At 37.9% G+C, this 24,277-nt stretch overlaps 1 protein-coding gene across 1 annotated transcript in view; it reads left to right on the forward strand.

Annotated features, from left to right (window-relative positions):
• The window catches only part of LOC100369714 (rab3 GTPase-activating protein non-catalytic subunit-like), a 55,700-nt gene that overhangs the window by 14,347 nt on the left and 17,076 nt on the right, over window positions 1-24,277 (forward strand). The window contains exons 6-14 of the mRNA XM_085495162.1: window positions 145-346; window positions 3,230-3,328; window positions 3,883-4,031; window positions 4,236-4,324; window positions 12,520-12,609; window positions 13,697-13,836; window positions 14,099-14,312; window positions 23,353-23,576; window positions 24,199-24,257. Of these exons, the coding sequence (XP_085351288.1) occupies window positions 145-346; window positions 3,230-3,328; window positions 3,883-4,031; window positions 4,236-4,324; window positions 12,520-12,609; window positions 13,697-13,836; window positions 14,099-14,312; window positions 23,353-23,576; window positions 24,199-24,257 (1,266 nt within the window). The remainder of the gene's footprint in view (window positions 1-144; window positions 347-3,229; window positions 3,329-3,882; window positions 4,032-4,235; window positions 4,325-12,519; window positions 12,610-13,696; window positions 13,837-14,098; window positions 14,313-23,352; window positions 23,577-24,198; window positions 24,258-24,277) is intronic.

A 24,277-nucleotide genomic window follows, 5' to 3' on the forward strand; every position in this document is an offset into this window, starting at 1 on the left:
AAATTTCAGTAAATCACTGTGTCAAATGTTTGTTTGCCACATCCATCGTTAATCCGATTACTATCATGATTATTTCATCAAAAGTCTAAGTAATGTGAATCACCACAAGATTATGCAATGTATATTACTCTTGCTTTTTTCTAGAATGGTGCTTTACTCATATCCCAGTTACTGCATGAAGAACGTGTGTTAAAACTGAAATGTCGCACATATGAATTGCCAAGACATTCCGGTATAGCGGAACAGATTGAAGAATTAACAATACTATATCCAAAAGCTTTAGTTACAATTGATGGTTTCAGTCTTTTCCAGTCTTTGAGAGCTTGCAGAAATCAAGTGGCAAGAGGTAAGGCTTGTGTCTGAAAAATAGTGCATGTTAATGTTACTGATATATTGTGGCCTATGTAGTAATTTGGATGTAATTGTGTCACTAGTGTGACTATTTAACACCCAATGTACTGTAAAACCATTTATTTTCACTGACATTTAATTTCACCATTTTGATGTTTTGAGTATATTCACTTGGTTTTAATTTTGTCAAAGAAACTATGAGTTTATTGTTATTTTACATGTTCAAGTGAATTTAATTTAGCAGATTTTACTAATCAGCGAAAATAGAAACATTAAAACCCAGTGAATAATTAATGCATTTACAGTACTATGATAAAATACATACATTTGTAGGTGGCAAATCAAATCAATGTTATTAATATACAAAAAACTTGGCATGGCAAAACAGCTGTTTTGTATTCATGCTATATGTTGCTAAGCAATACTACTTGACTATCACTTTTTTTCACATATGGTTACAACCTTTCCCTTCTTGAGACCTAAGGCTCCCACTCCCTCTAATTAATGCTAAGAATGGAACTCTGTAACGTACATATGTGTTTTCTGTAACTACTGTATTTGCTCTATTAGTAACCTATGTGCTTACATGAAAGGCAGATGTGTTTCTATGGTCAAAATATTATTTTATTGATATAGTATACAACAAACTATATTTAGGGTTTATATGCACTTCTATTTGAGATGCCGCTACTAATAGTGAAAGCAAATACAGTATATGCATGTTGGGATTTCACTTGTCTAGTCTAATAAACATCCTTTTCTTCTGTCAATTGTTATTGTGATGTATTAAGTGTTGTATTTTTTTTTCACAACCCAATTCCAAATGTTCCATTTGTGTCTGTGCCCATTTAAAATTGTATATGTATTTTGGTATTCGGGTGCAGTTTGGGAGACTCAAAATTGGTACTCTGTGCCACCGGAATGCGCTGGCGCATTTCCCAAAATGAGCATTGTGCACCTCCTTTCACATAAAACCGGGATCGTTTTATGTGAAATACTGTTATAACATTTGCAGAGACATCAAAAAGTAGAAAACTATTGGAAACAAACAAATCATTTTGCCCTTTTTATTTGCGTACAAACTATTTTTGTTTTCAATGTTTCCATTCTTGATCTATTAATTTTACAGTCTTTTTTTTATCAAAATTGCCCACTAGTTGGGCTGTCAATCTCTGCCATTGAAAAGAAATTCAATGTTGTTTTATATGACGCAATCTAGACGCATGAAGCAGGAAACAGCCACTGGTGGCGCTGTATGCAATCGAGACCTATTTCGACTTGCCGTTGCTTGGCGACCAGTTTAGAAGGATAGAAAGCGTTTACTGTCTTCACAATAACCACAATAGACAGAGTGGGGGTCAAGACCGAATATACGTATTTCTGGCATTTCATACTAAATGCTTTTGATTAATAATTTCACTTTCTAATAATATTCATGAGATATGTCCACGTCATAACCTCGTTACAGGTTATTAGCATATCGTGTACGCAGTGCACATGCTTCAGGCCCTTTTTCTGTATTCCATGCGTCATCACAGTGTCTTTGCTTTGTCTAGTATTTTACAAAAACAGATGTGCTCATGGCTTCATACACACAACTGTAATTCACATGGCTTCATAGCTCTTACTATTTTGTTTTGATTATTATCATCTCACAATATTGAAGCCATGCGATGAGTGAAACCCAGCAAAACTAGCAAAATTAAAATTCTCAAGATAGTAAATGTAATTGAACAGCAATTGCTTTGTCAGTTATTGATATTGGTTTTCTCCGGAAGCTACAAACAAAATTGTATCTCTTTGGTTTGCTACAATAAACCTCAAACAACTAATAAATTATTAGTTGTCTGAGAATTAACATTGTTTTGAAACATTCCCTACACAAAGTCATAAAAGTGACTTATGTATTATTTGCGTTCAAAAAATAATTTCTTGATTTATGAAATGTACTCTAAACTATCGAAATAACATAACTAAAATAAACAACTCTAGTTTAATCATGTGCGTAAAAGTTTCAAAGACAATGCAATGTTTATTCACTGGCAATGTTGAGATTTGCATCTCTTTTGTTCGAATGACTGCGAACAATTTGAATAACAAACAGGAGCTGTTAAGACAAAGTGTATAGATCCACAGTTACTAGTAACCATGATAGATTGGACCTCTTCTGTTCTGGCTATTCAGAAAACGACAACTATTTAATAAATGTTTTTCCGAAATTTACGAATTGTCTGGAAATCACCCGTGACCACAAATGATTGAATGCTTGCCTTTGAAGGTCACAATTACCGTTACGTATTTTTTTTGTTGAATTATGCTATTTTCAAGAAAGTTGGCATGTTTGACAAATTAATTTACGAAAGTTGTTTTTTTTCGAATTGGGTGTGTAAGCATGTACGTTGAGTTATCCGGTAATGATTCTATCGCAGTGAGTGTTTACAAACACTTAGTGGTTATTCCCTGTTTGTTTCACAAATTATTAATTTGCATATCAATATGTCAATGTCACACTAACCCTTTGGAAACAAGCAATTTTGGCGTTTTCATCTGCCGATTGAACCTAATTATAGCAAACTGATTCCTTTAATTTATTTATTTCCAATAGCTTCATAATTTTGATGTCCCTACAAATGTTATATAGCAGTATTTCATGCAAAAATAACATCCTGATTGCTTTGATAAACAGGCTTGAAAATCATTGCTGCAACTTCATCAACATTTTTAAAAATCGGGCACAGTATGAATTGTCTTGATGGCCCAGAATGATGGTGCAACTAGGGGGCACACAATTCTTATTTTGTGAAATAAGAGAGTACCGATCCCTCCACATACCTTTATTTGGTACATAATGTCACTTTGTTATTATTTGCCTTGTCAGCTGCAGCTAGTGGTAGTGATGTTATACAACTCCCTCCCTTAGCATATAAGAAATGGGGTTTACAGGAACAAGAGAGAATTACAGACCATGTGTCTGCTGGTGAGCGCTATATTGTTTGTTATTAACCTTTATGCAATGTTATTTTTACATATTTGTTTCTGGTTTAATTAAGAATTAGTTGTGAAAATGATGTAAATCTAGAAATTTCTGTAATTTGTCAATTGAACCTTAGACTACAGACAATTTTATCTTGGAATTACTGGGAGTCACCAGACTTGATTTCAACACTAAAGCTTTTCCAAAGTTTCAAACATGTTTACAAAATCTTGGCGAGCTGAACTTGCAAGTTGATTATTGTTATGTAATACTGTAGCATCTCCCATCAATCACAGTCTATATTTCTTAGTAATACTGGTACAACTGTGACCTATGTGCTATATGCTAGTACACAAATTTTGCTTTTGCTTCATATGATAAATAATTAAAAATTGTTAAGCAAATGATATTGCGCAGAATATATCCTTTTGTATTCAATAGATGAATTAATAAAACCAGTAATACACTGAGGGAAGTTGCATTCAAGTGATATTTGACAATGCATGCAGAAATAAAACTTAAACTTAAAGCAACCCTATATGTGTTTGTTTGTTCAGGTGTGATAACACCATGCTCATTTAATCAGATGGAGACAGCATCCATATTAGGTGGTTATAAGGCATCTATTAAAACCAGCCCACCTGCTGCATCTAAATACCTGACAACTGGGATTGGACCATTTGTAGGAGTTTACTATGCATTAGAGGTAATGCACCAATTTTACTTCTTGAACTTTTTCATGAAGACATAATTTACTGACGATAATGTGCATAATATGTCATCATCACCTAGATGTCTTTTTGAAATGTCTATTTGAAAACATGTAAAAATGGTTATTACCCTGAGAAAAAAACAAAGTTTGTCACATCAGTGATTCACATCCCATTTCACTCCTGATATTATTTTACAGGGAAGTACACAGCCATTGTTATCTGATGTTGCTGCAGCAGTGGCTAGTAAACTGAAGTCTGCATTGTTCTCTCAATTCTCAGCTGCCAGGTAATTTGTACAGATCTTTCATTACTTTGCATGACAGTGATGCCAAATGATATGTACAAAGTAAGATGTATGCAGTTGTTAACTTAGTTTCAGAATTCTCTGTTCTTGTCAAGGTTATAAATCTATGAAGACAAAGTACCATGGTAGCATTCAGTGATGTGTTCTATTCACTACATTCAATTACCCACCATAGACTCTGGTCAGTCAAAATGACTATGACCAAGGCCATATGGCGATGCCATTACGGCTGGCTAATCACTCTGATTTTTTTCTCTGCCTCGAGTGGAGATGAAATCTAGCGAGCTCTGCCTGGATCGCTTGCTTTTTCTTGTCCGGGTTTCTAGCTCGGGTTGTTGCCGCTAGGCGGCATTCGACATTGTAGCTGGTAGGATAAGTTTTCCTTGTCATTTTTACCCTTGTGTCGTTTTCCCCTTTGTGTGTAGCATTTTTCACAACAAAGAAATAAAACCCGGGCGTCGTAGCTTAATCACTTGTTGATTGCGTTACGTCACATTTTACTACTGTAATTCACTTCCCTCATGCATGTCGTCTTCATTTTACGTATTTAGAAATGAATAGATGTAATGACAGCCCCAGGACTCGCTGCCGTTTTTTGGATGTCCTCGTTTTTGAGTCGACTATGCAGTGGTTATATTCAGAATTTACCAGCATAGAATCTGCATCCGATATTCCTTTTGGGTTCAGGGTTTTTGCCTTGAAGGCGTGTGTTTTTCACTGGAGTTCTGAGGCCTGAGATATTTTTTCAGAGCCATCAAAATGGCTGAGACTGAGCACGTCGCTCGTATTTTCACAGCAAGGTCGCGCGTCCAGTAAAAATCGGTTAAAGTGAGTTGCGTGTTTGGCATGAGTGGAAAGTCCTCACGCTCGGCTACCGGTGCTTCGTGTACCGGGACGTAGAGTAGGAGGCCCGACAGTGGAGGTACCAATATTTTTTCGGTCTCCCCCCACTGATCTGAGGGCATTCTCACAGTCTGTGTTTTCAGGTGGTGGTTTATCCGATTTTACTGGCTACAGCAAGGCTGCGCCCCTGGAGGTTTTTCCTCCTATGGGGCCCGTTGCGGGTTCCTTTGTGGATCCTTCCTCGCACGGCACCAGGTTTGCCTCCAAGTTAAGGGCTTTGGTCAAAGGACTGTCAGGGCAAATTGCGTCCCTGGCAGGCAGGGTAGATCAGACGCAGTCGGCGCGAGCTGTCTCCACTGCGCCCCCGGTGGGCAAGCAGGAAGAAACACGAAAGCATCGTTTGCATTCAAACACGTCTCTTTTTGGGGAACCTCTCGTTCCCAGCCACGGCTCTCCCACTAATTTGGGTGAGGCCGAGGCTCAGGCTAATTGCATCAGGTTTCCTCTGGGGCCTCGGGCACTGAATGCCACGGGGTGCTGGGAGCCAAGCCTCCGATCTCGGGGGCAGGGCTTTCAGGGCAGGGCACGGCACACATTGCACCCCCCCCCCTACCAGGGTTCGTCGCGCGGTAATGGTACAACAGTAACTAATTTACCCTTGTGTCCAGTCTCCGGTGTGGGTTTTGACTCCCTTCTTACCGATCCTAGTGATACGATGTACATACCCCCACCCCTGATCCTAAGGCGACCACTTGCGGTTGATTCAACGCTTATGGGATCACGGGCGTCAGGATCCAAAGCAACCCCGTCAGCACGTCTCTCCCTGTCTGTCCGAGTGCGGATTGGTTATTACACAACCCGGACAAGGGGTTAACACGTCAGGCTAACATAGGATTTTTTTCACCAGTTGGACTCTTTAGTAAATCGACAAGTACCATCTCGACCCAACGCGCAGTTGGTGTTCCTGGGCATGGGGTTTGACACAGAGGTAAGCTTGGTATAGCTATTTCAAGCGTGTTGCTTAGTGCTAAGCAGCCTAGTCGAACGCCTAGTCAGCGTTCCCTCAGTGTCCCTCGGAGAACTAATGTGGATCATCGGAATGATGACCTCGGTTCGTAGGGTGGCTCCCCAGGCCGCACTACGCAGCCGCCCGGTATAACTCTTGTTGTTACAACGCCGAGCTCTTCTATGGGAACTAGATAGGTGGGTTTTGATCTCGGTAACAGATGTCTATTAGACGAACAAGCCCAAGGATATGGCCCTCATTACTTTCGGGACTACCATATCAACCAGCTCGAACTGAAAGCAGTGCACTTAGCACTACTACGCTTTCTACCCGTAGTTCGAGACCACAGAGTCCTGCTCCGCACAGGCAACGCAGCGGTGATCTCCTTCAAGTAGGTCCCCATCGCTGTCGCTCCTAGCAGAGCAAATCCTTCTTTGGTGCCTGGAATACAATGTGGAGCTAACCGCACACCACCTTCCAGGGGTGAGGAAGTCTCCAGAACACGGAGTGGCTGATACCCCAGTGGGTAGCCTCCAGGCTGTTTCGGCTGTTGGACGATCCAAGGATAGACTGGTTTGCCGCACCCAGGAACGCCAAGCTCCTGACTCCAGGAGCCTGGGCAAGGGTCGCTTTGCTAACCCCATGGACCCACTTAGTTGTGTACGCCTTTCCTCCCTTCCCGCTAGTTCACTGGGCACCGGAGAAAACTTTGACAGGTGCACACCTGCATATTGTCATTGGTCGCACCCAATTGGCCAAGCAAGGCCTAGTTTCCACTTTTGTCGGAAATGCTAGTCGAAACACCAGTAGTGCTTCCGGACTTACCGGACCTGCTGTCCCAACCGGATGGCGCACTACCAATGAGCCCAGCGGGCATCACTTACAAGCATAGAGGCTCTCAGTAGACCCGCACATACGAAAGCTTTATCTGAGCGGGCTGCCAACTTCCTGGCCAGGGCGAACAGGGATTCCACCAACATGGCCTACATTTCTAGGTTGCGAGCATACACTCATTGGTGATTGATCCATACCATCCCTCTATTGGCCAGGTAGCAGGCTCCTTCGTCCACCTGTTTGACGAAGTGGGTTTGTCCTACGCAGCGATCGTTGGCTACAGATCGGCCTTGTCCCCCACCATTCAAACGTATGGGAACAAGACTAGCCGATTGTCCTATTATTAGTAGACTATTTACTGCTTTTCAGACGCCGAGACACCATACAAGGGTACCGCCCAACTGGGACTTGTCGTTTGTGTTGTCCGCTCTAAGCAGAGCGCCCTTTGAGCCCCTCCGATCAGCACCACTCAAATTTTTGATGTGGAAAATAGCCTTCCTACTGGCCCTCGTCTCAGGTAGGCGTCGGCCAGAGCTGGGGGCATTGTCCTTCTCGGATGATGTACCGCCATTATAGACAATCAAGTTGTGCTAAAGACACGAATCGGGTTTCTTGCCAAGAACCATATCCCAGGACACAATCCTCACCCGATCGTCATCCCCCGGCTGTCAAATTTTGTCGGCCTGGAGGGTCAGGAGGAATTGCTTCTCTGCCCGGTTCGAGCACGGAGTTGGTACCAAACCGTACTAAGGATTCAGGACGGGGTCCCATGCACATGTCTTGGTATTACAGCCCAGGCAGGCAGGATAGGCCGGCATTTTGGCTTCTTGCTCTTGGGACAGCACAGGCAAGGTAAGATACCACCCTTTTTGAGTCTTAACTAAGGTGTTGAGTGATTATTATAGAGTGTTTCTTCCTGGACTGGGAAAAGACTTTCATAATTTTTCTGTTTGCTCGGAAAACCCGCCACCTATCGACGTCTGACTCTGCCTACAGGTCAAAATAATCATTTTGACTGACCGGAGTCTATGGTGGGTAGTTGAACGTAGTGAATTTAGGCAGAGGGTTCTCTGAACCCGCCTATTCACATAGTTCATACCCACCATAGCGTTGGTCTGAGTCCTTAAGGCGGAGAGAAAGGAAACAGAGTGATTGGCCAGCCGTAATGGCGCTGCCATATGGCCTCGTCACATGGTTCGTGACCTAAGGGAAAAGAATCTTGGGGTCATGGGGCTTCCCCTGATCTAGATTCTACTTCTCAGTCATTGGCAGAATCGCTGATTAATGCCGACAGTTCAAAATAGTCATTTTAACTGACCGGAGTCTATGGTGGGTATGAACTAAGTGAATAGGCGGGTTCAGAGAACCCTCTGCCTAAATCCCATACAAGTACCATAGTTAAACCATTCAGTGATATGGTTCTATCCCATACAAGTACCATGGTCAAACCATTCAGTGATATGGTTCTATCCCATACAAGTACCATGGTCAAACCATTCAGTGATATGATTCTATCCCATGCAACTACCATGGTCAAACCATTCAGTGATATGGTTCTATCCCATACAAGTACCATAGTCAAACCATTCAGTGATATGGTTCTATCCCATACAAGTACCATAGTCAAACCATTCAATGATGTGGTTCTATCTCATGCAAGTACCATGGTCAAACCATTCAGTGATATGATTCTATCCCATGCAAGTACCATGGTCAAACCATTCAGTGATATGGTTCTATCCCATACAAGTACCATAGTCAAACCATTCAGTGATATGGTTCTATCCCATACAACTACCATGGTCAAACCATTCAGTGATATGGTTCTATCCCATACAAGTACCATAGTCAAACCATTCAGTGATATGGTTCTATCCCATACAAGTACCATAGTCAAACCATTCAATGATGTGGTTTTATCTCATGCAAGTACCATGGTCAAACCATTCAGTGATATGATTCTATCCCATGCAAGTACCATGGTCAAACCATTCAGTGATATGGTACTATCCCATACAAGTACCATGGTCAAACCATTCAGTGATGTGGTTCTATCCCATATAAGTACCATAGTCAAACCATTCAGTGATATGGTTCTATCCCATACAAGTACCATAGTCAAACCATTCAGTGGTATGGTTCTATCCCATACAAGTACCATGGTCAAACCATTCAGTGATATGGTTCTATCCCATATAAGTACCATAGTCAAACCATTCAGTGATATGGTTCTATCCCATATAAGTACCATAGTCAAACCATTCAGTGATATGGTTCTATCCCATACAAGTACCATGGTCAAACCATTCAGTGATATGGTTCTATCCCATACAAGTACCATAGTCAAACCATTCAGTGATATGGTTCTATCCCATACAAGTACCATAGTCAAACCATTCAGTGATATGGTTCTATCCCATACAAGTACCATAGTCAAACCATTCAGTGATATGGTTCTATCCCATACAAGTACCATGGTCAAACCATTCAGTGATATGGTTCTATCCCATACAAGTACCATAGTCAAACCATTCAGTGATATGGTTCTATCGCATACAAGTACCATAGTCAAACCATTCAGTGATATGGTTCTATCGCATACAAGTACCATAGTCAAACCATTCAGTGATGTGGTTCTATCCCATACAAGTACTATGGTCAAACCATTCAGTGATGTGGTTCTATCCCATACAAGTACCATGGTCAAACCATTCAGTGATGTGGTTCTATCCCATACAAGTACTATGGTCAAACCATTCAGTGATATGGTTCTATCCCATACAAGTACCATAGTCAAACCATTCAGTGATATGGTTCTATCCCATACAAGTACTATGGTCAAACCATTCAGTGATATGGTTCTATCCCATACAAGTACCATAGTCAAACCATTCAGTGATATGGTTCTATCCCATACAAGTACCATGGTCAAACCATTCAGTGATATGGTTCTATCCCATACAAGTACCATAGTCAAACCATTCAGTGATGTGGTTCTATCCCATACAAGTACCATAGTCAAACCATTCAGTGATATGGTTCTATCCCATACAAGTATCATAGTCAAACCATTCAGTAATATGGTACTATCCCATACAAGTACCATGGTCAAACCATTCAGTGATATGGTTCTATCCCATACAAGTACCATAGTCAAACCATTCAGTGATATGGTTCTATCCCATACAAGTACAGTAAAACCTGTCAAAACCGACCATGACTGGGACTGGGATCTATGGTCGGTTTTCAGAGGGAGTCGGTTTATTCAGGGTGGGCATAACTTCGATTGAAACAACAATTACATGTGCTGTAAACACGGGACAAATGAAAGACACCGGAGTTTGCCTCCGGTGATTGTACATGTGTTTACATTTATTGTATTGTTTCAATAAAATAATTTACCAAACAAGACAAGAATATTATGGTATGTACATGAAATCAATAAACATTAAAATAACTGTTGGAACAGACCGGGTAAGTATCGCGTATCGTAACTGAAGGCGTCCATTTTGAATGACATCACAACGTAAGTTCACGTGAGCTACATGTAAGTTAAGTCAATGAATCAAATTACGATGTAAAAAAATCATCAAGTTTTCACCGCTTTAAAGAACATCTTTTTTCAACGATTTTGTTCGTTCGAATTATGAAATTTTGGATATCTGTCAAGTAGCTGGAGTCTTTGTTTACTGCGAAGTTTTGTAATCTTGTCAACATGTCTAGCACATCGCCATGCGTCAAGTCACGGTCATCGTGGGGGTCAATAATTTGACTGTCGTTGTCTGTAGATTCATGGTTTTCTTTGTCTGCAATAAAATTCTCAACAATCTGTTGCTCCCACTCGCCGTCATACATTGCTTCAGTCAGTATACGTTCATCAAAGTGGAGGTATTCTACAACGCTACACTGTGTTTGCGGCTCTGCAACATGCTAAATAAGGTTTCCGAATTCTTTGTCATCGTCTGCTTCTTCGTCATCATAAATTTCAATCTTGAAGCCCCCTTTACGGAAACATTCGAAAGCACAAAATTGTCGATCAGAATCGTTATGGAAAGAAGAAAACTCAATGTTTTGATCGTTGAAGAAGTGATAATGCAGTGTGCTTCACCGCAATTGAAGTTGATGACCCCGATCATTTGTTTATATCCGGGGTCATTACACTGTCCAGACATCACGCGATGCGATGGCGTGTGGTGTGAAAAACTTAATCAGTTGCTATTGTTTTACACGGGACGTTACTTGTAGTGTGAGATTTGATATTGTTTCTGTGACGTTCACGGTAAATTCAACACAATGCACACTTTTTAGGTCGGGCAGACCGGATTACTAGACAGCGGACGTTGTGCAACTGGTCGGATGGTCGATGTATTCAGTGTGAATATTGGACTTGGGGCCGATCAATGCGGTCGGTGTTCGGAGTAGACAGTGGTCGGATTTCACAGGTTGTTTTAACATAGGCGTCTATGGAGAAATTTCGGGACTACATAAATCGGTCGGTTCTGACAGTAGGTCGGTTTATCCAGGGGTCGGTTTTGACAGGTTTTACTGTACCATAGTCAAACCATTCAGTGATATGATTCTATCCCATACAAGTACCATAGTCAAACCATTCAGTGATGTGGTTCTATCCCATACAAGTACCATAGTCAAACCATTCAGTGATATGGTTCTATCCCATACAAGTACCATAGTCAAACCATTCAGTGATATGGTTCTATCCCATATAAGTACCATAGTCAAACCATTCAGTGATATGGTTCTATCCCATACAAGTACCATGGTCAAACCATTCAGTGATATGGTTCTATCCCATACAAGTACCATGGTCAAACCATTCAGTGATATGGTTCTATCCCATGCAAGTACCATGGTCAAACCATTCAGTGATATGGTTCTATCTCATACAAGTACCATGGTCAAACCATTCAGTGATATGGTTCTATCGCATACAAGTACCATAGTCAAACCATTCAGTGATATGGTTCTATCTCATGCAAGTACCATAGTCAAACCATTCAATGATGTGGTTCTATCCCATACAAGTACCATAGTCAAACCATTCAGTGATATGGTTCTATCCCATACAAGTACCATAGTCAAACCATTCAGTGATATGGTTCTATCCCATACAAGTACCATAGTCAAACCATTCAGTGATATGGTTCTATCCCATATAAGTACCATAGTCAAACCATTCAGTGATATGGTTCTTTCCCATACAAGTACCATGGTCAAACCATTCAGTGATATGGTTCTATCCCATACAAGTACCATAGTCAAACCATTCAGTGATGTGGTTCTATCCCATACAAGTACCATGGTCAAACCATTCAGTGATGTGGTTCTATCTCATCTCTGCATAAATTAACCAATTTTTAGCTGTACACGATGTATTTCAATTATGAGTAAGAAGAATATATTTATCTCATGCCTGCAGTTCTGTCTATTAAATCTTTTTTTGATTTTGATTTGTGGATTCTATATGTTGTTGCAGTGGATGGTTAGGTTTCAAGTCACCAACAGGAGATCAGTCAGATGCTAAAAAGAAACCAAAAGTAGAACCAGCTACTTCACTTCCAATCAGGTAATGTACACGCTGACAGGCATTGTTACCATGGTTACCATGAATAATGAATGCACTTAGCTCAGAACACCATTACTGCCAGTAGCATTGAAACCTGCTTCTTTGTTTATTAGTACATGGCTTATATATTTATGATGGCAAATGTCAGAATTATTTGTGTCCCAGGCAATACAGCTGTTGTTGTACCTTATCTAATTTGTGTATGTTTTAAAATAGCTGACAAAATAGTTTGATAATTACAAGATGAAACTTGAGGAGTTTATTATATCATGTTGTTATGGACTGTTATCAATATGCATTCAGCTTTTGTCAACTTTCAACAGAAATCTGATTTGAGATGCTATTGAACATGGTAGAAATTGTTATTTAAATTGTAATTAAGGTAGATTGCTACTCATTAGTAAAAATCATATTCTTTGATTTGACAAATGTGACATTTCATGTTGAAAGGAAAATGAAATATAAATAGGGGTTTATATTACTTGGTTCTGGGGAAATCAATGTACAAAATGGAGTAAAAATAGTGTGTTTTGCCCGTCTTAGAGCATATTATCATTGTTTTCAATGGTGAGAATATGTTTAGAAATTGTGCTTAGTTACATATGGTGAAACAATCATATTTAGTGTTTTACAATATCCTGGTTCATGTCTAGAAGTAACACAAAATTATTTTTAGTGGAATTTTAATGACAAAGTGTGTTTTCATAATTGATATTGGGAAACCATTGGTAAATTGTCATTTTATGCAGATTGACAGTGAATTAAAAAAGTCCACAAACTGTTGACTAAATACTGAAACAATTAATCATGAAGAGCTTTAGACATGTCAAAATTGTCGCTGGTATATTGCACTAAAAAATGCCTTAATGTCAAAATCCACGCAAGTATTATTCTACCTTAAAAAATACCGAACAATTTTTCGATTTGGCAAAAATGGTAACTTTTGAAAATATTGTATCTGAAAATAGGCTATAAATTGTTACTTGAAATATCATGCTGTGTTTGTTATTACTTAACTCCACTGTTCATCTTCTCCTGTCATTGCTGATATCAATGAGAATTCTTGCGTTGATTTCAACTTTTGTAGGTTTGGATTACCAGATTTACGTCGCCATGGTGACAGTATCACCCTATCCCCCAGTCGTACACTAGCTGTGACAACTGATAGTTTTGGTAGGGTTATACTAATTGATGTTAACAGAGGGCATGCACTTCGAATGTGGAAAGGTCAGTCTCTTATAAAAGCTTACTAATGGATTACGAGTACAATAGCCATGAATGTTATAGGCTGCACAGTCTATCAGCTTTTGGGACTTGGTTTTGTTATAAAATAGTTCTTATCCGACTCTGTACCTATTTGCTCTTATAAAACTGTAATGCGTCGTTGGATTTTAAATTTCAAACATGCGATGCAAATAAGTTCTAATGTATATGTTAACGAAGGACATTTTGTTATGTGACAATAATTTGTGCATCTGCATCTATCTAGGTTATCGTGATGCGCAGTGTGGATGGATACAAGTACTGGAAGATGTCAGTGATAAAGTAGATGCGGGCTTAAAAAGACGTCATCGAGGTAAAAGTTATACTGGAAGAGTGGCCTTGTTTCTTGTTATTTATGCTCCTAGAAGGGGAATAGTTGAAGTATGGAACACTCAACAGGGACCAAGAGTGGCTGCATTTAATGTCAGTAAATACTGTAGGTGAGTGTTGACTGTATGCCATGTCTGTAATCATGACCTTGTACCAAGTTTTGTGCAACTTATTCTTGTAACAATAAAACTTCAAACAAAAATGTTGTTTCAAATGTTCATACAATTGTAATTGCTTTCTTTGGTCTTAATACTTGACATGATGATAAACCTTGGACACGCTAACTATGGAACCATTTGTTTTACTATTAAAACTGAACTAAGTTATATCATTTATACTTGATTCACTCAGCTTAATTACATTCATATTTATTCCTATTGTTGAGGAACTTCTCGGTGTATGCATTATTGTAACTCAACATTTCCACAAACATGAGAGGAAAGTAGAGAGACTCGAGATGTTTGCAAACATTGATACAAAGTATCATGTCAGTGGCACCAAGCATTATTTTTGATAAATAGCTTGTTGGCATATGTTAACAATTGCACTTGTATGTTTGTATGAACAGGCATTAAATGGATTACAAATTTAAAAAAAGACAAGTTTATTAGTATATCAGTGAAACTATTTACCAAAGTAAGAAATAATTTAAATGTTTATTATGTAACGAATGTTAGGACAACAATACAAGTGGACATTCTGGCAGCTGCATTTAACAAATTCATTTCCGTATTTTCCTTATTTTGGAGGTATGTACAACCTAGAAATAGTGCCGTATGCGAGTACCAAGTTGCGAGTCGCAAGTAGCAAAATATGCCATATGCTGGTGGTAAAAACGGCATATGCGAGTGGTAAAGTGTATCGTTTGCTAGTAGCAAAAAAGCCCTATGCGAGGGGTAATACAAAGGCTTGTAACGTTTGCTTATAATATAACAACGTACATTCAATTGTGTTTTATCACAGTAAAATCAAATATTTAGCATGGTTATGAAATGATGTGTACATGGTTGGTTAAGATTGGCATGATGCTGTATCAAAAAGTTTGTTCAGTCGTTTGCATAGAATCGATGTTTGCTCTTCACGAAATTGCACAGGAAACGTGAAAGCACAATAATTTAATAAACGGCCATGACCAGCCAGCACACTCCGCATAACATGTGAAAATTGTTTTTTCTTTTGGTAAAATTAGTATGAACCCGTGGTCAGCGATTAAAGAATCATAGAATTATAATTGTAGTTAGTAACGGGTGCATGTTCACCGAAGGGTCACAGAATTCTTATGTAAATGTAATGTAATGTAATAGTCTTTATTGAAGTCGTATCCAAAAAATGGAGATAGATCTAAGTACAATAAAGTTTGGTTGTCATTCCATGTCACGCGCCGCCGTTTAAATGAAGACAATGGCAGGTTTCAAAAGTAGTCACAACTCGGAGAGGTGTTAAATTTGCCACAACCCAAGTGTTAACTAGCACACAATTCCATAATACATATTATAATACATCTGTCACCGTAACGCCATAAGTTACAGCGTGCCGTAATTTTGCGGTATTTTACGGGGTATTTTCATACTACCATATTAGGAAATGCATATTTCAAATATGGAATAATTACGCGCGTAAGCGTCCTCTAATAATAAAAACAAACATGGCTGCCACCAGGTTTTGACTTGACTCCATACAAAGAAGTTCGCTGATTCTGTTCTAAACTTTTTGGATTACGGCATTCCCATGATGTATCCTTGGAAGAAAAAGATGTACAATAATAAGGTTATTACGAAGATACCTCAAAGTATGCACTCAGACAGTACGCTGTCGCATCAACCTCCGCTGAGCGTCGGTCGATACTGCTGCTGTACTGTCTTCGTGCATACTTTGAGGTATCTTCGTAATAACCTTATAGTATATAATAAAGAAATAAAGTGCATGTTGAGTGATAAGTCCGCATGTTTACGAGACGTCCCTCACACATGGAATGTATTTACACACAACGCGGATCAAATTTGAATTGAAACAAATTGAAACAAAGAAGCGTCTGCCGTTGCTTGGTCAGGATAGAGAGACAATTTTCATGGGTAAATGCTAGTAGAAGACTTAGCCTCAATGCCCCAAATACTTCGACCTAACCACTTTATTTGTACAAGTAGAAAAAGTGTTATGTTTCATTAAAATAAGCATGGACATGTTAGCATTGAAATAATCATAGAAGTACAGTTATCATCAGTACAAGTAGACTCGCTGAACAGGAACTCACACGCGAGCCAATGGAAACAATGGCTGGTTTCAAAGCAATTTTGTCTCAGACAAGACATGGACAACAAACTCGCTGTTTTGCTGATTAGGAATAACGTGATGTTAATTTTGTGGTATTTCAACAGCTTTGTAATGAAGTACAGACCCTCAGCTAAATCCTCCTATAAACTGTTGATTCTGTCGACCAATGGGAACGCACGTTTCAACCAGACTACTTGAACCTTGGACATTTGCGAGACGTAACAACAAAAAACGCAGCCAGTGATACATTTTGAAAATAAAAATACAAAATAAACACAATCAGAGGTGCCGACCACGCGCGTTGGAAATAAATAGAACGCATTCAACTGCGTTGTGACACAGTATCACCAGCCTCTTTCACTCACGCAATATAATTATGCTATTTCCCAACGCACTTATATTTAATACATTGACGAAAAACACAAGAAAAATGTCAACTAATAATACGCAATTATCCAGGCAGTACTAGAAATTATTGCTGATACTAATCATGTTTTGTATTGGAAAGTTGGATACTTGAACGTGAAGTCCCCGGGCATGTAGTAATATTAATAATAACTTTATTGCCTTCGTGTACAATTTTTTACATAGGATAAGTACAGCAAAAAAGAGTTTTAAAATAATAACAAGATTTATGTAAGAATTGTACAAAAAACAATACAAAAGGATTTAACTAGTATTTAAATGTTAAATAAATCTTTGTGTTGTGTAAATATAATTGGCAAGTTCTCTATAATTATGCCAGGATCTTTGCTTGAGAGTATATATGTGAACTGTATATTTTTATTGTTATTATCTTTTCTAAGGTCTATGTTTTAACGAAACATAACACTTTTTTCTACTTGTACAAATAAAGTGGTTAGGTCGAAGTATTTGGGGCATTGAGGGTCTTCTACTAGCATTTACCCATGAAAATTGTTTCTCTATCCTGACCAAGCAACGGCAGACGCTTCTTTGTTTCAATTTGTTTCAAGTCAAATTTGATTCGGGTTGCGTGTAAATACATTCCATGTGTGAGGGACGTCTCGTAAACATGCAGACTTATCACTCAACATGCACTTTATTTCTTTATTATATACAGTACTATGTATTATGGAATTGTGTGCTTGTTAACACTTGGGTTGTGGCAAATTTAACACCTCTCCAAGGTGTGACTACTAGTACTTTTGAAACCTGCCATTGTCTTCATTTAAACGGCGGCGCGTGACACAAGAATTCTGTGACCCTTCGGTGAACATGCACCCGTTTTTACTAACTACAATTATAATTCTATGATTCTTTAATCGCTGACCACGGGTTCATACTAATTTTACTGAAAGAAAAAACAATTTTCACATGTTATGCGGAGTGTGCTGGCTGGTCATGGCCGTTTATTGACTCCCATGTGCGAAGCACATAATGGTAGTCTTTTCAGTTAGTGTGTCTGTGTGTGTGGGTGTGTGTATGTGTGTCCGACTGTTCCACTGCTATCTCAAGAACCATACATCGGTTTTTGATGAAACTTGGTGCATAGATGCTCTGGGCCAATGCGCAGATTTGATTAGGTTTTGGTAAAAATCCATGCTCGTTAATTACCTAATTTGCATGATAATTAGCTGATTTTTAGCTGTTCTATGACTGTTCCACTGATATCTAAAGAGCCACTCATTGGATTTTGATGAAACTTGGTACATAGATGCTCTGAACATGTGCACAAATTTGATTAGTTTTTGGTAAAAATCCGTGCATATTAATTACCTAATTTGCATGATAATTAGCTGATTTTTAGCTGTTCCATGATTGTTCCACTGATATCTAAACAACCACTCATTAGATTTTGATGAAACTTTGTACATACATGCTCTGAACTAATGCTAGGTTTTGATTAGTTTTTGGTAATAATCCGTGAATACTAATTACCTAATTTGCATAATGATTAGTCAATTTTCGGTTTTTCCACTGATATCTCAAGTACTAATCATCACATTTCAATGAAACTTGGTACATAGATGTCATATGACACTGCACAGACCTGATAGTTTTTATGGTAATATCAGTACATATTAATTACCTAATTTGCATAATTAATTAATTTTCAGCATTTGATATAAGTACTAATCATCACATTTCAATGAAACTTGGTATATAGATGTCATATGACACTGCACAGACCTGATAGTTTTTATGGTAATATCAGTACATATTAATTACCTAATTTGCATAATTAATTAATTTTCAGCATTTGATATAAGTAGTGAGCATTACATTTCAATGAAACTTGGTACTTACATACTCAAGGACTATGCAGAGATTGATTGTTTCCGATAAATATTTGTGCATATTAATCACCTAATTTGCATAATGATTACTCAATTTTGGGTTTTTCCACTGATATCTCAAGAACTAATCATCACATTTCAATGAAACTTGGTACATAGATGTCATATGGCACTGCACAGACCTGATAGTTTTTATGGTAATATCAGTACATATTAATTACCTAATTTGCATAATTAATTAATTTTCAGCATTTGATATAAGTAGTGAGCATTACATTTCAATGAAACTTGGTACTTACATACTCAAGGACTATGCAGAGAATGATTGTTTCCGATAAATATTTGTGCATATTAATCACCTAATTTGCATAATGATTACTCAATTTTCGGTTTTTCCACTGATATCTCAAGAACTAATCATCACATTTCAATGAAACTTGGTACATAGATGTCATATGACACTGCACAGAACTGATAGTTTTTATGGTAATATCAGTACATATTAATTACCTAATTTTCATAATTAATTTTCAGCATTTGATATAAGTACGAATCATCACATTTCAATGAAACTTGGTACATAGATGTCATATGACACTGCACAGACCTGATAGTTTTTATGGTAATATCAGTACATATTAATTACCTAATTTGCATAATTAATTAATTTTCAGCATTTGATATAAGTAGTGAGCATTACATTTCAATGAAACTTGGTACTTACATACTCAAGGACTATGCAGAGATTGATTGTTTCCGATAAATATTTGTGCATATTAATTAATCACCTAATTTGCATAATTAGTTAATTTTCAGCTTTTCCTCGGGTATCTCAAGTACTAATCATCGCATTTCAATGAAACTTGGTACATAGATCCTTTAGGACTATGCAGAGACCTGATTAGTTTTAGGGCAAATACTTGTGCATATTAATTAACTAATTTGCATAATTAATTTTCAGCTTTTCTACTGATATCTAAAGTACTAATCATCACATTTCAATGAATCTAGAATTATGCAGACCCAATTAGTTTCTGGTAAATATTTGTGCATATTAATCACCTAATTTGCATAATTAACCAACTTTCACACTGATATCTCAGGTACTAAACATCACATATCAATGAATGTACATGGATGTTGTAGGACAATAGACAGACCTGGATAATTGTGGGTTAAAATCTGTACATATTAATTACCTAATTTGCATAATTAACCAATTTCTAAAGTACTAATTATTCCATTTCAATGAAACTTAGTACAAAGATGCTCTAGGACAATGTACAAACCTAATTAGTTTGGGGTAAAAATCTGTTCATATTAATTCCCTAATAAGCATAATAATTCATAATTTTTTGGTTCTAATCACATTTCAATTAAACTTGGATCATAGATTTTCTGTTATATTGCGCAGACCTCATTAGTTTTACACTCAAATCTGTTCATATTAATTTTCTGATTTGCATAATTAGTTTTCAGCTTAGTAATTTCAAATTATATTTAATGTGTCTCCAATACTCTCAGCACATGGGAGTTCTTTCTAAGCTTTCTTTGATTAAATTATTGTGTTTTCACGTTTCCTGTGCAATTTCGTGAAGAGCAAACATCGATTCTATGCAAGCGACTGAACAAACTTTTTGATATAAACACTCAAATGAATAATAAACAAAAAGCACTGGAAATAGTAGTTAAAGCTGCTTTTATTTGCGACCTTCGCAATGTAATCCGCGTACACTAGTCGACTGTAATGTTGAGTACAGGGCGGCGTGCGCCCGTTGACACCTAGGCTAGATCGCGTTGACACCTATTTGCTACCATTATTTTTATATATGAATCACCCCTAAAGTAAAAACCTTAACAGCATCATGCCAATCTTAACCAGCCATGTACACATCATTTCATAACCATGCTAAATATTTGTTTTTACTGTGATAAAACACAATTGAACGTACGTTGTTATATTATAAGCAAACGTTACAAGCCTTTGTATTACCCCTCGCATAGGGCTTTTTTGCTACTAGCAAACAATACATTTTACCACTCGCATATGCCGTTTTTACCACTAGCATATGGCATATTTTGCTACTTGCGACTCGCAACTTGGTACTCGCATACGGCACTATTTCTAGGTCGTACATACCTGTATTTTGTACACCTGTCAAGTCAACTAGGCTTTTCAAGTCATTTTCCATACGACAATGTATCTTGGACATTTCACATACATGGACCATCCAATGGGTTAGAAATGCTCAACTTTTTTGATGAAGAGGTTGGTATGGTTTGACCATGGTACTTGTATGGAATAGAACCATATCACTGAATGGTTTGACTATGGTACTTGTATGGGATAGAACCATATCACTGAATGGTTTGACTATGGTACTTGTATGGGATAGAACCACATCACTGAATGGTTTGACCATGGTACTTGTATGGGATAGAACCATATCACTGAATGGTTTGACTATGGTACTTGTATGGGATAGAACCATATCACTGAATGGTTTGACTATGGTACTTGTATGGGATAGAACCATATCACTGAATGGTTTGACTATGGTACTTGTATGGGATAGAATCATATCACTGAATGGTTTGACTATGGTACTTGCATGGGATAGAACCATATCACTGAATGGTTTGACTATGGTACTTGTATGGAATAGAACCATATCACTGAATGGTTTGACTATGGTACTTGTATGGGATAGTACCATATCACTGAATGGTTTGATCATGGTACTTGTATGGGATAGAACCATATCACTGAATGGTTTGACTATGGTACTTGTATGGGATAGAACCATATCACTGAATGGTTTGACTATGGTACTTGTATGGGATAGAACCATATCACTGAATGGTTTGACCATAGTACTTGTATGGGATAGAACCATATCACTGAATGGTTTGACCATGGTACTTGTATGGGATAGTACCATATCACTGAATGGTTTGATCATGGTACTTGTATGGGATAGAACCATATCACTGAATGGTTTGACCATGGTACTTGTATGGGATAGAACCATATCACTGAATGGTTTGACTATGGTACTTGTATGGGATAGAACCACATCACTGAATGGTTTGACTATGGTACTTGTATGGGAAAGAACCATATCACTGAATGGTTTGATCATGGTACTTGTATGGGATAGTACCATATCACTGAATGGTTTGATCATGGTACTTGTATGGGATAGAACCATATCACTGAATGGTTTGACCATGGTACTTGTATGGGATAGTACCATATCACTGAATGGTTTGACTATGGTACTTGTATGGGATAGAACCATATCACTGAATGGTTTGACCATGGTACTTGTATGGGATAGTACCATATCACTGAATGGTTTGATCATGGTACTTGTATGGGATAGAACCATATCACTGAATGGTTTGACCATGGTACTTGTATGGGATAGAACCATATCACTGAATGGTTTGACTATGGTACTTGTATGGGATAGTACCATATCACTGAATGGTTTGATCATGGTACATGTACTTGTATGGGATAGAACCATATCACTGAATGGTTTGACTATGGTACTTGTATGGGATAGAACCATATCACTGAATGGTTTGATCATGGTACTTGTATGGGATAGAACCATATCACTGAATGGTTTGACTATGGTACTTGCATGGGATAGTACCATATCACTGAATGGTTTGACTATGGTACTTGTATGGGATTGAACCATATCACTGAATGGTTTGACTATGGTACTTGTATGGGATAGAATCATATCACTGAATGGTTTGACTATGGTACTTGTATGGGATAGAACCATATCACTGAATGGTTTGATCATGGTACTTGTATGGGATAGAACCATATCACTGAATGGTTTGACCATGGTACTTGTATGGGATAGAACCATATCACTGAATGGTTTGACTATGGTACTTGTATGGGATAGAACCATATCACTGAATGGTTTGACTATGGTACTTGTATGGGATAGAACCATATCACTGAATGGTTTGATCATGGTACTTGTATGGGATAGAACCATATCACTGAATGGTTTGACCATGGTACTTGTATGGGATAGAACCATATCACTGAATGGTTTGACTATGGTACTTGTATGGGATAGAACCATATCACTGAATGGTTTGACCATGGTACTTGTATGGGATAGAACCATATCACTGAATGGTTTGACTATGGTACTTGTATGGGATAGAACCATATCACTGAATGGTTTGACTATGGTACTTGTATGGAATAGAACCATATCACTGAATGGTTTGATCATGGTACTTGTATGGGATAGAACCATATCACTGAATGGTTTGACTATGGTACTTGTAATGGATAGAACCACATCACTGAATGGTTTGACTATGGTACTTGTATGGGATAGAACCATATCACTGAATGGTTTGACTATGGTACTTGTATGGGATAGAACCACATCACTGAATGGTTTGATCAAATCACGACAATGTTCACGAACTAACTCTCTAGTAAAATTGGAAACCATTTACTGAAGTATATGAACACTTGAGACAACAGTTTCATTCAAAATTCTGTTGCAATGACTGCTTTCTTGTCATGCATGGACAGTGTTGTATATACATAGTATTTTGTTTATGTCCCTAGGTTTCTGTGTCCAGGGTATTACATCATGGGTTTGAATAGAAGTACAGCTAAGACAGCAAATCCACCGCCTTACCAGTGTTGTCTTATCCAGCCTGATGGTTATATTAGAACATTTACAGTACCATTTCATTTAGCTTTAAGTGACAAAAATAGTAAACGTGCCAGAGATTTACATCTACTCAAGAAAGTGATATCCTATCTTAATAACCAGGAGATACAGAAAGGTAAGTATATGTTGATGGCAGTGCTGTTGACAGTCTTGGTATGTTTATGCATGAGGTAATTGTCATGAATTATCATACCGGATAGATAGAGAAATCATTGGATGTTAAGAATGTCGAAAAATCTACATTGTTGTATTGCACGTTGCATCCATGATGGTGACATGAATTTCAAATGTATATGTAAGGGATATTTTTTTTATTTACTTCTCTACTTATTATTTATTTGAATGTTAATTTGTCAATTTTTCACTCCTGTGCATATTATTGACCTAAATTGCATATTAATTAGCCATGTGCGTAGATGCTCCGGGATGAAGTTCATATCAGATGTTTTTGATTAAAATTCTTGCTTATTATCGACATAATTTGCATATTATGTAGCCATTTTTGACCTATTCCTTGTATATATCAACTACTGATCAGATTTCAATGAAACTTGGTACATATGTACACAGCCATATACATGTTTAGTTCAGGGTATATTATGTGCTTACTGACTACCTAATATAGTAAATACTGAGTATTTCTTATTTGTACTTCATGCCTTCAATATCCTTCCCACACAGGAGTTTTTTTCTAAGCTTTCTTTGATTTAATTTTAGTATGTGTATTTTCATTGTAGATGAAGAATCATTAGTGCATACATTACTAGATATGAAAATAGCATCACTACGGCAACAGGTAATGAATTAAACACTGAA

Source organism: Saccoglossus kowalevskii, chromosome 2 (genome assembly GCF_978046115.1).
Source record: "Saccoglossus kowalevskii chromosome 2, keSacKowa6.1, whole genome shotgun sequence".
Lineage (NCBI taxonomy): Eukaryota > Metazoa > Hemichordata > Enteropneusta > Harrimaniidae > Saccoglossus > Saccoglossus kowalevskii.